At 40.4% G+C, this 17,882-nt stretch overlaps 1 protein-coding gene across 5 annotated transcripts in view; it reads right to left on the reverse strand.

Annotated features, from left to right (window-relative positions):
* The window catches only part of MED15 (mediator complex subunit 15), a 30,389-nt gene that overhangs the window by 11,362 nt on the left and 1,145 nt on the right, over nucleotides 1–17,882 (reverse strand). For 2 of the 5 annotated variants that reach the window (XM_065693041.1, XM_065693040.1), the window contains exons 2-9: nucleotides 11,958–12,045; nucleotides 10,397–10,448; nucleotides 9,978–10,007; nucleotides 8,555–8,770; nucleotides 7,752–8,014; nucleotides 6,580–6,960; nucleotides 5,398–5,487; nucleotides 390–509 (exon numbers count right to left, since the gene is read on the reverse strand). In XM_065693041.1, coding sequence (XP_065549113.1) covers nucleotides 390–509; nucleotides 5,398–5,487; nucleotides 6,580–6,960; nucleotides 7,752–8,014; nucleotides 8,555–8,770; nucleotides 9,978–10,007; nucleotides 10,397–10,448; nucleotides 11,958–12,045 — 1,240 coding nt within the window. The remainder of the gene's footprint in view (nucleotides 1–389; nucleotides 510–5,397; nucleotides 5,488–6,579; nucleotides 6,961–7,751; nucleotides 8,015–8,554; nucleotides 8,771–9,977; nucleotides 10,008–10,396; nucleotides 10,449–11,957; nucleotides 12,046–17,882) is intronic. The other 3 variants (XM_065693043.1, XM_065693042.1, XM_065693044.1) reach the window with 3 other exon arrangements.

A 17,882-nucleotide genomic window follows, 5' to 3' on the forward strand; every position in this document is an offset into this window, starting at 1 on the left:
GACACAACTCAGCTAGGACACTGCAGTACTGACTTGCAATTCTCATGAATACACACTCGAGTATGGACAAGAACTGAACAGAAATTACAGGCTCTCATTTAAGACTTGACTCAATTCTGAGCATGCAGATGATGTACATGTTAAAATAAAGATCTGTATTGCTTTAAAAATGCTTTATTTGATATCCCAAGCTCTCAGAAAACCCATTATTTAAAATGAAAAACGATCCATAAGAAACCTTAACAACCCAATACCCTGAGTAACACCAGCCAGCAAGTTAGCCGTTTCATTAAAAAGTGAATTTCTTGCTTGAAAGCAAAGTGCTATATAACCACATATTGAATGCTTTGCACCATTCCTGACACGATGTGCTTTGACTCAGTAAATACCTGTGGCATTTGCTGTCCGCCCAAAGGAATGGAGCTTGGCGGTGTAGCAGACACAGCGGTGGTAGGCGGGAACCGTGGTCTTATTTGCATCCCACCTCGGGCCATAGGTGCGGTGATCATCTTTGAGGACAGAGGGACAACAGACAAAAGTAATCGCAAAACAAGAAATGCAGTGCACTGGCAGGATGAGAAGCACATGCAACCTCTAGGAATTAGAGGGAGGGAGAGCATGAAGGGAAGGTTAGTGAGCTTTTCTCTAAAGGTTAATCTAACATGCTAGCTTATAAATCAAACTCCTTTCCATCCTTCCTATCCAGTTTCAGGAAGCATCTAATGAATTCTAGGTATCTTGAGAGAACTGATATATAGATTCAGATTCTTGGGTCAAGGGTTCATTTACATGAAGAGCTTTGCCTAAATTTTGCCTGACATCTTAAATTTCTAGAATTCTTGGAAATAAGTACTCTAGAATTGTTGCCAAGAATGCTCCATGTAAGAAGCTATATAATGCCATAGGTTTCTGATGTGCTTTTCCCCCACAGAGGGCTCAAAGGATTTAGCAGTATTTGCATATGCCATCCTTCATTATAGAAGTACTTGGCTGACAGTTCAACAGCAGCTGTGAGTACGAATGCTCCACAGTGAGCAAGACTTCAGACCAACCTATGACACTATAACAATACCAAAGACAACAAAAAGGACTTCTGTGTTTGAAAAAGCTATTTCCTTCCTTTTATAACCCAGAGAATAAGTCAAATATATCCTTGCAATCTTCAACATTCTGAAAAGTATCCATTCCTCCATTACTAAGCTATGCGAAAATACTGTTACTAGTCTTATAATCTGCCTTGATCTTATTCATGCACTATTTGATTCTCCAGGTGCACAGACTGAGCACACCCTGAAGTGTCATCACTTAGGGCAAATGCTGAGGTTAGTACTGGAATGGATTTGCATTTTACAACAGTATTAGGACTACACTATTCTGCAGTGTCTAGAAGTATCTTTCAGAACCATTAGCCTAAGTAAGCCACACAGATTTAATAATATATATCTGTATAACCCTCTGTTACTTAAACTTTTGATATTATACCACATGTGCCAAGAATCTACAGCAAATACAGCATATTTTTGAGGTAGTATTCCAGTAACTTTGGCAGATTCACTTAAGTAAAAGAGCTTCTGTTTGCTTCTTCAAAGATCTACAGTAAAGTAGTCCTCCAAGCTACCTTTTTTTCCTCCAGCATATGTATTACCAAGGAACCTAAACAGGCCCTAACTAACCTACTTGTTAATGAAGTCTCCTTTCAGTAAATGGTTTGGGGCATTCTTGCTTAGTGTTCAATGTAAATGGACTGAAGCAGCCAGCAACATGTCTCTAGAGAATGTCAGAGAATGCATGTGCTTACAACTGTTAAATAAAATTAAATACAACATAGCAAGACTGAAAAAGGAAGCAATAACTGATAAAGAAAACAGTGTCAAATTCAGCACAGCTGTTAGTTCACAACATCAGAGCAATGCAGTCCCCTTCCATCCAAGGCAAAGAGGGATGGTCAGAGACAGGATTTCAAAAGATAAACAAATGAGAGCACTTCAGACATCACACACACATGCACATGTACACACACAGCATGCGACAGCCACCACAAGCTAACACAACAACCCAGCACTGGCACAAAGCACAGGTGGATGCTACAAAGTGCAGTGAAGAGCTACAGTATCAACATGAGAGCTGGTGAAGCAACACAACCCTAACAACAACAAAAAAAAACAACAAAACCAAAACTTGGAAATTGCTGGGAGGGGGACAGGAGGGATGGGGAATATATCCTTCCAGGCACAATCACCCCATCTTAGACCCTCGTGAATGCACATGGATCTCTGGAGCGTGTGAAATCCCAGGGATGCTATGGTGACCCGCATGTCCCACCTTGGTCCTGTTTCTCATGCCACGCCACCAAAGTGTGAAGATCAGACTGCTTCCTCCAACGGCAAGGAAATCAGAAGCATATTCACAGTTTAAGTGTCTGGCAAACCACTGAACACCAGTATAAGAAATTGAGATTCAAAGGCTTTCAGCTGATTGTGGTTTTGTGGTTGGACAATTTTGGGTTTGATTTTCTTTTTTTTTTTTTTTTTTAAATGTGTGCTTCAGAAAGCCAGTGTATATATAAAATTATACCAGTTCCACCACTCTCTTAACAGAAGTGATCTATTTTTAACCCATTCCCCAGCTGATTTACATGTATGAAACCTGTGATCCTTTGACAAAGGAGTTGGGAAAGGGGGTTCCAAAGATTGCATCTGTTTTAGGAAAAGCAATATATCCATGAAGGAGTTGTTCTTGTCAGTCTAAAAATAGAAGACAACTAGAAGTGCTCAAGTACTTTTGAAAAGATTTAAACTGAAGGCAAATCTGATTTATCTCAATTCACAGAATTGAGAATTTTAACCCATGACAACAGAGAGCAAGCTGAGGAAGAGAGTCTCCCTCCCCTGTGAGATACAAAACCCATTATCTGCTGAAGTGGAATATAGCAAGTAGAATCCTGTGTCTGTATTTTTCTTTCATTTAAAATCCAAAAATGCAGAATTCCATAAATACGCAGCTTCTGGTGAGCACATGTAAGTACACTGCCACTGTTGCTCCACTAAAGGCAGCTCTGATTTTCAAAAAGCAAGAGCCAATATGCATTCTAAGCACCTGAAGGAGTGGCACCAGAACAGTGGTTTCAATTTCATTAATAATTAACTCCAGTTGATTACAGCTTTTCTCTTGGTGCTGAAAGCACTCCTGTAGCACACTGCAGTCACTAGGACACTGCTGTGTTTATTTCTCAGCTTCACCTGTAAGTTACATGCTCTCAAGGACTGGATACCCTAGCAGGGTAACATTGACCTGTGTGGTGTCTTTACAACTTCAGAGAAGAACTTCAAAACCCAGGGGATCCATGCTTAAACCTGGAAGTGCTTCTACTTTTATGCAGGAAGAATGCACAGGAACTTAACAGAAAAGGAAAAATGCAGCCATATCAACCAAAATCCCCAGTTTGAAAGCACCCAGAGATAAAGTTTAAAATGTAACAAGCGAAGATTAGGATAGGGTTTGTTTATAACAACAGCTTCCCTGACCCAAATAAAGAAATCCAGGCAGATTTATTAAAAATGCTGGTGCTAATGAAGAATGTACTAAATACAAAGCAAAATCTACTCTTAGGAGAAACTGCTTACAAATTAAAGAAAATTCAAATATACTCTCAACACCAAAGCTGCATTGTAATATTGTACATAGCCACAGTCTTAAATAGGATACACAGAAAATATTTACACAAGTACGAGAAACCAATTTAATTACTGGACTCCACAGCACTATGTGAACTTTAGTAGACTCGTGAAAATAAATGGAGCAAAGCTTGTATGTGGAATTTTCTAAACTCCATCTGCAATAGATAATGAGCAATCCCTGAGTTTACTACACGTCTGAACAAAGCTGCAATACAAAACCTGCTGTCAACCATCTTATCACCTGAAACTTTTCTAATGCGCCATGCTGTTAAGCCACTGGCATATAATTTCACTAAACAGGGGAAGAATTAAGTTGACTCGATATAAGCACAATCCATCTGCTAAGGAGTTGAAAAGAGCACTATTAAGTTAGGAAAAAGAAAAAACGTCAGGCTCCTTCCAGTCAGTCTAAGTCCCTGCAGCTCCCACCTGGAAATTATTTAAGAAATAAACCAGTTTAAATTCATATTTCAACTGTAGAAAAAGAATTCTACATTGCTGACAGTACTGTACCAACTGTACTTACCACTGCTCAGCTTTTACATCCTGTGTTACATCGACACAAGCAAAAGGACCAATACAGAAACAGTATTTAGCTGCCAACAAGCATGTGGGCCACATGAGAGCTATGATAGTACAAGATATTATTCTTGTTACATATTTGGGAGATGTATGTTAAAGAACCAATTGTTATCACAGTCAATGTAAAAAGCTTTCAAAGGTCTTATTGAAGCTATATTATTAGTTGTTTCTTGAAGGGAAAATGGTGCATGCAGATATGGAATGTCTGGGTATACAAAAAGACCTCTACCATTAATCCTAGTCAAACCTCATTTCATCTGTCTGCTCAGTCTCTTCATCTACAAAGTGGTGGTAATTGTACTTACCTGTGTTTGTAAAATGCCTCAACACTACAGAGGTAAGCCATGAAAGACTATTTCATATTGTGGAAAATGGGATGAGAGGTTCAGCTCAAGCCATTCCCAATTCCGCCCCCCCCCCCAATGTCTCCTTCATATCAGACACACATCAATGAACAATCACTGGGGCTACAAGTGTATTGCAGGATAAGAAAACTGTGTTAGACAATCAGCTTTCACCCAGCACTTTTTTAAAACATAACTCTGCACTTATGACCCATGCCATTTGCTCTTCACAATTCACATCCAGAACAAGAGCAATCTACATCTACTGCCCATTTCACTCAGAAAAGGAATGAAAGATGAAAGGAATGAAAGGGGAGTGCAGAGAGATTTCATTGTCTATACTATTTTTGTAGTTGATACATAGAGATGGAAGGTAAATCACATGTGAGTAAAGAGAGCAGGCAAAGATTCACAGTACAGAAATCAGTTTATACAACAAGGTGGTCACCTAAGAAAGTTTAACAAAAGAAGAGGTGATACACTCCAGGTACCAACAATCAGACTTGTAGTGTAACCACAGAAGGATGTCTTATTGATGTGCATTCCTGTGTCAGTAAAGGCAACAATCTTACCTACTTGGGACAGAAAACATGCACAGAAAGGTTGTCAATGAAATCCTGCCTCTGACTCCTGGCAAAGGAGAAGCAGCATAAAAGCCCATATCCCCTTTACAAAGGGTATGACCAATGTCAGACCCCTCATCAGAAAGCCACCAGAAACCCATCTCCATGCTTATCTCTACCATGCATTTGCTACAGGCCTATAGCTAGTGATACTGGCTTCTGGTCCCTTACCTGCCCTGAAGCTCCCATCTGAGCAGCTTGGGCCTGAGCTGCTTGCACTGCTGCTGCTGCCTGCTGTTGCTGGACCAGCTGAGCTCTTACCTAGAATGCAAAAAGAAAAAGGGTAAACATACACATCTGATTAGGGTATGACACTTCTGTTTCAATTATATTCACTATGCTCATAAAAAAGCATGTGAAGACAACATCAGCTTCATATACACTATTCCTAGAGTTTTTGAGCTTTCTTTATGAAAAAAAGTTCCTATGTTTTTAACATTTAAAACAGTCTTCCACAGATTACACGGCCAAGGTTCAATTTCTTCGTGCAACTTCTTGCCTGTACTATGAGGTCTTCCTATGAAAATACTAGGTACTTTCTGGCAAACATAGTTAACTGCATACATGTTGATTTCCCTCAAGCACACTGTATTAAGCACCTACCAATAACCAATATTTCTAATGTTTATACATGCATTACGACTGTCAGTATGATACATGTGACCTCTAACTACTCCTAGCATAGCTGTTAGAAGCACAACATAGGTATATCGACCTGTCCAACCGAGGTCAGCAATTACTCAACTGTGGCTGGCCCACCACTGCTCCCTAGCAAGGCCCAAAAGAGAAGCAACAATTCAAAAAGCTGCACCATTAAGAGAATAACCCAGCAAGAAGCTCAACAGAGCAAAACTCTTGTCCCCATTCTCTTCACGGCAGAAACTACCAGTATCTTAAACTTTGACTAGAACTTTTAAGCATGGCAGCAGAAGCAAAGCCAGCATACTGGATAGCCAACACTGACTCCAGTCACATGCACTGGGCATTTCAAAGTATTTGCTCATGTTCTACAGCAGGAAACATCACAGAGATAATTTTTCTTTAACCAGAGCTGTTTCCTTTTTCTTTTCCTCTTCTTTCCTCTTTTTTTTTTTAACTTGTCTATTTAGGAGTGAGAGAAGAAATTATTTCCAAATATGAACTGTATAAATGGTTTTCAGAGTTCCGCAAGTCCTACTCTTGGACACAGAACTGTTCTACTGGCAGGCCCAGACATAAACCTTTAAATTCGTAACATTCAAACTACAGATGTCAACCTGTGTTTTCTCCTACTTCATTATTAGTAAAAGTCAAAGACTGTATTTCTCTTGAAGATGATAATAAACCGACAATCAGCTGGTGACCAGCCCTTACCTGCATTGCTTTTAACTGCTGTGGTGTTAGAGTAACAGGCATAACCTGACTGGGAATCTGTCCTGAGATTGCCTGTGGCTGAGACACCATGGGCTGGGGTTGAGGCTGGGATTGTGGTGGAAGCTGAGACTGTTGTGCCTGAGCAACCTGTTGTTGCTGCTGCTGCTGCTGTTGTTGCTGTTGTTGCTGCTGCATCTGTTGTATCTGCTGTTGCATTACTTGTTGAGGTGGCTGCTGCTGTATCTGCTGTTGTGGTATTTGTTGCTGCTGTTGCTGCTGCTGCTGTTGCTGCTGCTGTTGTGCCTGCATAGCCTGTGCTGCCTGCAGCTGCTGCATTTGGGCAATTCGCTGTAGTTGCTGTTGCTGCTGTTGCTGCTGTATCTGAAAAGCAGAAAAAGCCAGGATATTAAAGCTTCCAGCGATGCAACAGCAGCTTTATTTTTATAGCAGAAACCAAGAGCAAACAGAATCCTAGCAGATCAGTCTGACATTTTAAGCCCAAAGGGCAAACTCAACCTTTTTTATCCACTCAAGCTTCATATATCCCAACTCTGCATAGCACACAGCCCATGGTTTCAATATTACAAGCTTGTCTTGCTATTAAAACTGTTTTCAAAAGAAAAGATGAAGTCCACCAGCTTCTCCTGCACAAATGGGCTCAGAATCACTTCCTTCAAATGTAACCAGCCTATATCAACACCACTGTTTACCAAAAGCTGCACAAGAGCATGACAGCTGAAGTTTCCTCTTCTGCTTTTGTGCCTGAGGATGATACATGTTTATTGGCACATGTTTTAAAGCAGCAGTATATAATTCACACAATGACAAAACAACCATTTCTAGAGTAATATCAGTGCTTTTAGTTGTTTCCCATATCTCTGTTCTTGTCAGAATGAAAGACTATCCTGACGTTTACACAGAGAAAGACACAAGGGCTTTAATTTTCTATTGCTATGACAGAAGAAAGCAACCAAACAATGTTAAACCCTTCCTCTGGGATGCAACATTGTCGGCAATTAACTTGTCAGTCTAAACTGAAGTCCTGCACTGAAGTGGAAATGTGTTAACAACAGGCAGAGCTGAGATTCAGCACTTCCGTGCAAGCCAAGCCTCACTTGTCAAATAACTGATCACAGATCACCTCCATTGCCATTGTAGTTGTTTGTTGTCACCTGCTGTTGGTTTTGCTGCTGCTGCATCTGCAGTTTTAGCATGTGCTGCTGCTGCTGCTGGACGGCTTGCAATTGCTGCTGTTGCTGCTGCTGCTGCTGGACAGCTTGCAACTGCTGCTGTTGCTGCTGCTGGACCTGAAACTGTTGTTGCATGGCTGACTGCTGGGCCTGGAATTGCTGCTGCTGCAAAGCCACCTGCTGCTGCTGGAATTGCTGCTGCTGCTGCTGCTGTTGCTGAGCTATCTGCTGAAGCTGAAGCTGGGCTAAAAAGAAGGCAGACTGGACTTAAAACATGAAACTCAAACAGCGCCAGAGACAGTTACCCAGTATAACTTATAATTGAAAATAATCCCTGAAGTACATTAATGTTCTTCGTTAGCAGCATAAACTTTTGCTTCCTCAAATGGATGAGTCACATTAACAGGAGAATCACTACTAACCTCTACTCCTCACTGCCTATATTGAGTCAGTAATGTAAAGAATGTAGAAATACGGAGGAGAAAATATGAACAGAGGAAGCACCATACCCATAGCAAAAATAGGTGATCTCTACAAAAACAAAATTCTGAAGTAGGATGAAAGAAGCATTTTCTCATATAAAGAGCTAAACTATTCTTCACTACACTAAGTAAGACATTTATCCCATTAAGTAGCAGTATTTGAAACCAATTCTTCCTGCAGTTCACTTAGTTAATTTAGCCAGAAATATGAAACCTCTTCAGCACCCTTTCCTGGTGGAAAAGAGGTATGTACTGAAAAGCTGATCTAACAATTTCAGTGGTTGAAGCAAACTGAACACTTACTCTGCTGAGTAGCTGCAGAGACGCCAGGCATACCATGAGGGGCCATTCCTGAGGTTCCAGGAGGCTGCTGCTGCCCTGGGAGACTCATCTGTTGTCCCATGGGACCAAGGCCACTCATCCCACTCATCGGTGCTCCTTGGGCTCGGGAAGCCATGCCCATTCCAGGTGCCCCTGCTGGGGGACCCCCAGTTAGGTTCTGCAGGGCATTCATTGGATCTACAAAGAAAATAGTTACCAATAGGCAACCAGCCATGCAACTGCCACCCCAAAAATCCTCTGTTCACCATCATCCACTCTCTGACCTCCTGGCTTCAGACCACATCTAGATCCAAAGCCCTGAGTACCTAACATTTAGTGCTCTGCTGTGAGACAAAAGGCTTCTGGCACATCTTTGTCTCTCTGTAAACAGAGTTGAGATTATTTAAAATGCTTCAAACCTGCAAAGTTCCAAAAATATTCTAAGTACATTAGAGTAAAGGAACTTATTAGTCACCCCTGAATTTATATGCAAGTCAAACCCCATATATCCATGAGGATATATATAGAGCTAGTAACCTCAAAACCCAAGAAATGAGTCCCACTGTGGATCCAATTAGCCTCTTCCTCCTGAAGTCAACACAGAGAAGCAGGGCTCAGACCAGATGATGTACTTTGCTCTACTGTTCCCTTCATAACATCACGTTTATTATGCAGTGGATAAATTCAGTGCCTTTCAAGACAATTATCATAGTCTGAACCATGGGCACACAGAAAAGTCAAAGCAAGAATAGCCATTCAAGAGGGAAAAACTCAACATGGGGTGCAGAAGCAGAATTAATCAGGTACAGAATGTAACACCCCCTCTTTTTTAAGAATACTTATAATTTCCAACTGTCTAGACTGAGTATTACCCAGTCACAGACACTGCATATTTAGCCTATGAGAGGATAAAAATAGAGGATCCTACTATGATCCTAACAAAAATTGCTATAAAACCAGCATGGAGGCAGAAGGCGTGATCAAATCTAACGTCAGTAAATGGCAGAGTGTGTACGCCCCACAAACACAGCACTTCCCTCTGACAACACACTGAGGAACCCAAAGCTGGTAACAGGGAGAAACCTGGACTGCTCAGCAGGAGATTAGTTTCAATCACTCTTGTTCTTTCAAGAATCTTAGTGTAGTGAGCTAACAAAAGTACAAACTGGGATATAAACAAGTCTCCCATGTTACATCCAAAACACTGTCCAAGCCTTTCACCCTCACCATGGAACAACTCCAAAGCTATCATGATACCTTTCCTTTCCTACAGCAGCATTTTATATTCTAGCTACAAAATTTACCTTCTTAATACACTATGGCCCTGATTTCTAAGCTGTTCTGTTCAGAAATTGGGGGCAGGAGGGGAATAAAAAGAATGAAAGAAGTAAAAAGAAGCTCTTACCACTGACTGAGGCTTGAGATTTCTTATTGTCTGCAAAGGAAGAACAGTTAATTGCCTTTGTTAATATCATCACACAAATTTAGCCCCAAAATACATTAACCTAAGCCAATTTGGTAACCAGGATGCTATACAAACAATGAAAGGCAAGCAAAACTACAGGAAAAACTAGGAAAGTGGAAGAAGCAGTAAATTTAAATAATTTCTCAAAGACTCTTCAATTATAGATGGATGTGTAAAAGGAATAATACTTAGAAATTAAGCATGCATATTACATGAAATTTTTTAAAGCAACTTGAAGAGTAACATGCAGAACCACACACAGAAACACTAAAATTAATTTTTTTGGGGGGAGGATGGGATAAACAATCCCATCACTGAGGGGAAATGAAAAACCCAAAGCCCCCAACCCAATTACTTACGGATATCTCGAAAATGGATAATAAGTCTGGCCACAAGAGAAAGATATTCCTCCTAAAGGTGAAAAATGAGTATTTTAGAACAGGAAATAAAAACAGAACAACCATGACATTCTGGCTTTCCAGTATTCTTCCTCGACTTAACAGGTTTTACTTGGCAGTGTCTGTGGGCTTCTCAGAGCAGTTTACCTGTGAGGAACAGTTTGTTAATTGACCTCATAGCAGCCTTCCAGTATCTGAAGGGGGCCTATAAGGATGCTGGAGAGGGACTCTTCATTAGGGACTATAATGATAGGACAAGGCATAACAAGTTCAGACTTAAACAGGGGAAGTTTAGATTGGATATAAGGAAGAAATTCTTTACTGTCAGGGTGGTGAGGCACTGGAATGGGTTGCCCAGGGAGGTTGTGAATGCTCCATCCCTGGTGGTGTTCAAGGCCAGGCTGGACAGAGCCTTGGGTAGCATGGTTTAGTGTGAGGTGTCCCTGCCCATGGCACAGGGGCTGGAACTGGATCATCTTAAGGTGCTTTCCAAACCAAACCATTCTGTGATTCTATGATTCTAAGTGAGAATGTTTTTACTAACAGGTCATTATGGTTCTTGTTATAAGAAAGCCAAGGAACCACAAAATTCACTGGAAAGAACCTCCATGACAGCCACACTCACAGGATCACAATATGTGAACATAATTATAAACCAATAAATCCATTTTCCACCTCTTATCCACTCTAATTACTTTTTCTTAAGGGCTGAGCCTGCTTATTTGGTAGACAAACTTACTTTAATCCTTGAACTATATACCATTCACACTACAAGAACATTTTCTAAACCAAGATAGTATTACAAATATAAGTTAATAACTTTAACATACGACACAAGTGTCAGAAGTGAAAAGACAAATATTCTTTGCAGAATTTTATTAGTGTGCTTCATAAAGTGTAAGAGAAACTGCACAGGGCTGAGACAGTCCATGAAACTACTACCTCACCAGTGAGAATGCAGGCATACATTTGTGACATTAACATTATAAAATATTCATCAAGACAAGTTCTACCCTAAATATGGCTTGTCTGGAGACAGCAACAGTATGCAATTTCTTATAACACAGCTCCAGAAAAAGATGTCTGAATTCTGGTAGTCTAGAAATGTACCTGATAACCAGACTTTCACAGAGACCACAACATTTCCCTTGGTCTTACTCTTGACACAGCCTTTTCATTAATATTCCAGTTTCTCCTCATCACCAAACTGGTCATATGGGGTGGTGCTACACAGTAGATGAAGGCAATTCTATGCAACTCACTATACACAAGTCTCTGGATAAAAATTAAGTGAGGCCCCACATACGCATTAAATGCTGCAGCAGCAGCAAACCTATCTTGGACTGAAGTCCAGTTGGATGCAAAACACATGAGGATAAAAGCAGCACATAAAAAATCCTGCATAACTATGTACTCCAAGCAGAGAGAGTTAACTAAGTGCACTGGGTTTGGTATTTCTGCAGTTGTTCCAAACTGCTTTTGATCCCCCAGTAACTTCTGGAAACAAATAGACATGCTTTACCCTTGTTTTGGCCTTCATAAACACATGACTCTCCATGTCTTTGCTGGATTTATTATGGGCAACACCAGCTTTCCTCATAGCATCATCACTGAAAAAAAGAGGAAAAACCAAGACTGAGTATTAATTGAGGACATCAGAAAATGCATTCTGTAGGCAGGAAGATCTATAGAGAGTTCAGGGAGGGGACTATCAGTATGAAAGCAGCAGGTGAAGCGGGAAGATGAAAAGAAGGCCCTGGTGATGGGAAGTTGAGGGAAGAAAGAAATAACAGGTTTGGTAACTAAAAAAACTTTCAATTCCCTTACTGTTCTTTTCCATTTACCAGCCAGAATCACAGGGACTTACTGTCCTTTCTCCATCACACCTCTAGTAAATTCGATCCAGATCTGCCTTCTGGATGGGACACTGAATATACACAATGAAAAGGCAAAAAAACACCCAAACAGCCCACAGCCAAGCCACACAAACACAAAACCACACACAAAAGGAAACACTAAACCCTACACATTGCTAAGGACACGGATGGAAAAGAAGGGGCATTCTCAGTACATCAGGAAGCAGCAATCAATTCAACTGTGAAACATGCACTGAGATCAAGACATCCTAAAGCAAGGAGTTCAGTCAGATGAACAGGCCTGAATGCTCTGGGCATTCTCATTTTTGGAAACGTGTCACTTCCCTGCAAAACCTGTTCTGTTCCAAAGCAGCCTAGCAGCTATGATCTAAATTCCACAAGCAACTTACCAGGAAATACTTTCACCTTGTAATTAACATCTCAGAAACTAATTTCTCAGTAGCTGCTGTTGCATGAGCAGCATGCATGTAATGGCAGTGATCCCTGAAAGTTTCAGCCAGCCTGAAGGAGGTCTATTTTCTTCCCTCTGAATTTCTACCACCTCACATTCTGCAGGAATGGTGCTTGTACAAGCAGAAAGCTGGTCCAGCTTCCTGGATTAACTCAGTAACACAGTCACAGAAGCAAGGAGATGCTATAGCCTTAAAATGAAGGAGTTTAGGCTGCCACAACTCACACCCTTACTTTGCAAACTAGTAGCATACAGCTAATCTGCTGCAGCCTGTATGCAGAAGACAACAGAACATAGCTACCAGCTGTAAGGCTCCCTCATAGTAATTTGTGTTCAGAGACTAAAAAAACCAAACTGTTGTTATACATGAAGGTTACTTAAACTGAAGCAGAATCTGAACACAATGCAGAATAACTATTCCTCCATGTGCAAACAAGCCTTAAAGTGAGCTGCTCATAAAGGAGATCTGTTGCAGAGGAAAAAGCTATATCCAATTAATTATTGACACCTCGCTGCTTTAATGCTTTCCCTTTCAGAAAGGCTGCCTGTAAATCCCCACCACTCTCTGAATCCTCCTTAACTTCCCAGTCCAACAGTACAGTAACAATGCCCAATGCCTCTCATTCTGAAAGCACCAAGAACTGAGCACGCAGAAAGACAAAAAAAAGATTATGCAGAGGCAAGCAGAGGAAACAACATGCAGGTAGCGCTAAGCAGCTGTGATGTAGACAGTGATTAACATGGTATCAGAACTTTGAGAAAAAAAAATCCACAGCAAAGAAGCTGCCTACTTTTATATGTATCCACTTTTTGATGTTAAAGAACATGAAAGACATTTTATAATGACTACATCTGCATTACTAAAAATAGCACTCCAAGCACTCCATGACATATCTGCCCACATTCCAATAAAGGTTTAGACTAGAAGGAGGAAAAAATACACAACTTGCTCTTTGTTCATATATTCATCCGCAATCAAGATAAAAATATTTACACTAAAAGACTGGAAGTCACTAAAAAAAAAAAAGACCATAGCTCTAGATCCTTGCAGAACACCAGTCTCAACAAAATTCTGAAAACTAGATGGTACCAACTCAACCTTCAAATGCCTCTTAAGCACTTACTAAACCCATCATAAGATGTGCACAAAAACTCTGCCTATTTCATTTCATGCAGAACACTCAAAGTTGCAGTTTCACAAGATGAAGCATTTAACAGCAACACCAGCTTCAGGAATTCCCCCTCATTCCCAAGAAGCTGTTTCCAGCCCAACAGTGTGCAACCTCTCACTCAAGCCAGCTGGTCTAGTTGAAAAATCCTGAAAGACATGTTCTCCTTCAAAACTCTCCCAGCTTCCCTTTCCAGTTCATACCATGAGCTAACTGCGTAAATCAGTTCTTCCAGTGAAACAAAAAGGCAATGAGTTCCAGGGCCAACACTACACTGCCACATAACATCACCAAATGCTGCTTCATAAAAGAGACTATTTGTTCATTATAACAAACCTTTCCGGCTTAAAAAAAAAAATGGGGGGGGGGGGGGGGGGAGGGGGAGAGGGGGAAGGAAGTGTGCTGATAAGCCACTAGCCACATCTATCCACATTAAAAGGCTTAAAAACCTCCAAGGAAACACCAGCAAATACATTATACTTTAATCACTTGATCTTGTGCACACGATGTTGTCCCACACATTTCTGTTAGTTACAGATCAGACATAACAAGTTTCAGCAGGAGCAGCCCTCACTGCAGGAGTGCCCACATAACACAGACCAGCAGAAGACCCAAAACACTAACCACTGATGTTACTTCATTTACACTTACTTAACATTACATATAAAAGGCCGAAGGGCCTCAGTCCCCAGAATACCTCTTTCAGCTACAGAGGGGAAAGCAAAGGACCATCCAGTCTCCCTGAGGCCTTGTTCTAACGCTATCTTTCTTTCCTATTCTGCAGCAACGAAAAAAAACCCTTCCCACAACACAGAATCACCCCTCCATAGCTTCACAAGGATATCCTCCAGCATAAGTACCCTCCAGTACAGGTGACTAGGTAAGAAGCTACCCTTCCAAGCTATGTCCATACAACTGTGCCATCAGCAGTACTGAAGAATAATCAAAGCTAAAAATAACCACTGTTCCCGAGTTATTTATAACTTTGAGAAATTTCCCTATCAGGTTCATTGCATGGCAACCCAAACACTTGGAATGAAGAGACATTGCAGAGGCAGCAGCTTCTTCAGGTCAGTCAAAATAAGAACTTTTAAAACTAATCCCTCACTTTCTACAGTCCTGATTGACTTTTTCTGCCTGAATTCTCTGAGAACTCTCATCCAACCGAGGCTGGAATATGAAATGAAGGCTGCTTTATCAGCTGTTTTTGTGAAATGTTTAATAGGAAGATCATTTGTATTGATGCTCTCTTTTTTTTTTCCTCTCCTCACTCAAAAATCTTTAGCTTATCTGCTCATCTCCTGCCTGCTTGCTCCTCAGGCTCCAGCTCTACCTCCTTTCATGTGCTTTCCACATTCTCATCGTTATTTCTGATCACATATTCTTTCTTCTCACCTAGCTGAACCATTAGCCAAATCTTAAGTGAGAACATACACATCAAAACTTCAAGCAAAAAAATGAACACAAAAATAATGGACTATCACACAAGGTTCATCTTTTTCTACACGCAACATAATTCCCTTCTAACATAGCTTGGGGCAGAACCAAAGTAGCAGAAGTAGCTTGGAGCAGGAACCACAGACAGCCACATACCGAGTTTCCCACAACACAACCCAGTTCAGATTTGTCCTTCAGCCATATCAACATTTAAAAACACTAAGGAACACAAAGAAGACTCCCAAGGCACCAGGACATACCTGCTCCTTGCAAGGGCCAGAATGAAGGGGTGCCCTGCAAGCAGGAGTGTATATTCACACTCTCACATCATTGCTGTCTCCTGGAGCAACCTGGGAGAAGCCAAAGCTGTTCCCTGGCCTGAGTCATCTGAGCTCAGGCTTTCCTGGATCTTATGAAAGTCGTGCTTAGACCTGCAGTTATGCAAGAACCTAATACTGAAGAGGGCTTCTTAGGTCATCAAACACACTATTCTTTCAATGATAATAACCAAATCATACACACTGACCACTGACACATTCATCAGGATGCCTATTTTGCACAGCAGCCCTGAAAGGTTCACCCACATAATGTCATTTTAAAAACAAACCAAGAACCAACCATAAAATACAAAAAAACCCCACCCAAAACTAACCCCAAAACTTAAATTCAGTGTTATAATGGAAACCCAAGTGTGAAATAGCAACAAATTAAGACTTCTATATCCAGAACCTATAACAATGCACTCAAAATGAGTTACGAGAATGATTCCACACATTTAAGTTAACTTTTAAGACCAAGTTTTAATATTCATTTGACAAATAAATATAACTTGTTATTTGTAGGATGAACTGGAAGATACACATAGAAGACAGTGTATTTTCGTAACTGTTAGGAATAACCTTCCCAGAAATAAAGAAAATTTTCAGATGTTTCACCAGGTATTTATTTTAATTACCTCCCTCTTCCACCTACTACATAACCCTCACTAATTGCAAAACTGGAAGGAATTACATGTGTACAGAGCTCTTTTTAGCCAATATATTACTTCTATTTCTCATTCAACAAACTTACCTATTATAAACTCTGCTTCTGGCTAGCTTCACTTTATTCTAAGTACCAACACAGAACCAAGGCAAGTTGTTTTCAGATATCTTGCACATATTAATGAAATACTTCAATACTTAAAAAAAGTCCTCATTTTTTGGTCATTATACACTTCTCCCAGTAACAAGTGTGTTTGCTTTTTAAAACAAGATAGCGAATGCAAACATATGATGTATACTACAAAACTGGATAAAGCACAAGGAAGAAGCATCATTTACAGACACTATCCTAAAAAGAGAGAGACACACACAGATCATATACAGATCCCCTTGCACATATATAGAAGATAATAAACTGAGGACATTTTACTTCTACTTTTTAAGAACAAGAATTAGAAGTTGAAGATTACTGTCATCTCTTCATATGGCATTAACCCTAAAGATTAATAGTCAGTGGTAGCTTTTTTTTTTTATCTCTAGCTATAGGTTTCCATTGAAATGTTTATCAGCATTTACTGCTCAGAGAAAAAACAGTTCCCATTCACAGGGCAAATGCAGAACCAAAGATTTATTTCATTAAGGTCTGTGCCTTATTATTCATATTTATTTCCTCAAAGTTACACAGCATTTGAGGGTACTTTTGTTTGCTTATTTTGATGAAGTAGTAGAAGAGATCTTGAGGTCCTTTCCAACCCTAACCATTCTATGATTCTATGATTCTATAAGAGGAAGAGAAGCAGCAACACAGGATTAATCTAAGATTAGTGACTTTGCAGAAAGTTTAGAAAGTAAAACATCAGTTCTGAGAAACAAGAAAGTTTGCATGGCTTTGACAGACACAAATTATCGTATTTCTTTAATGAATACCATAACGCTTTAATTCCGAAACACCTTAAGTAAAGCCTACAGCCAGGCAGTAAAACTACATGCAGCCAAACAGCATACTGCTTACATGTCAGACAGTCTGGTTTTAAATGTTGATTCTCACAAGCAACGGGGCAAGATCAAGCTTCTCAAGCATGCATATATACATGTTGTGGGTTAAGCTCAGCCAGTAACTCAGAACCACACAGCCACTCACTCACTCCCCCAGCTCCTGGAGGGATGGGTAGGAGAATCAGAAGAATGTAACTCCCACGGGTTGAGATAAGAACAGTCCAGTAACTAAGGTATAATACAAACCACTACTGCTGCCACCAATAATAATAATGATAAGGGAAATAACAAGAGAAGAGAATACAATTGCTCACTACCCGCCAACTGATACCCAGCCCAATCAAAGCAGCAATCCTCCAGTTTATAAACTGGGCATGATGTGCTGTGGTATGGAATACCCCTTTAGCTAGTTTGGGTCAGGTGTCCTGTCTCTGCTTCCTCCTGGCTTCCCGTGCCCCTCTTCACTGGCAGAGCATAGACTGAAAAAGTCCTTGATCGGAGTAAACATTAGTTAGCAAGAGCTAAAAACATCAG

The sequence above is a fragment of the Lathamus discolor genome, chromosome 12 (genome assembly GCF_037157495.1).
Source record: "Lathamus discolor isolate bLatDis1 chromosome 12, bLatDis1.hap1, whole genome shotgun sequence".
In the NCBI taxonomy this organism is placed as follows: domain Eukaryota; kingdom Metazoa; phylum Chordata; class Aves; order Psittaciformes; family Psittacidae; genus Lathamus; species Lathamus discolor.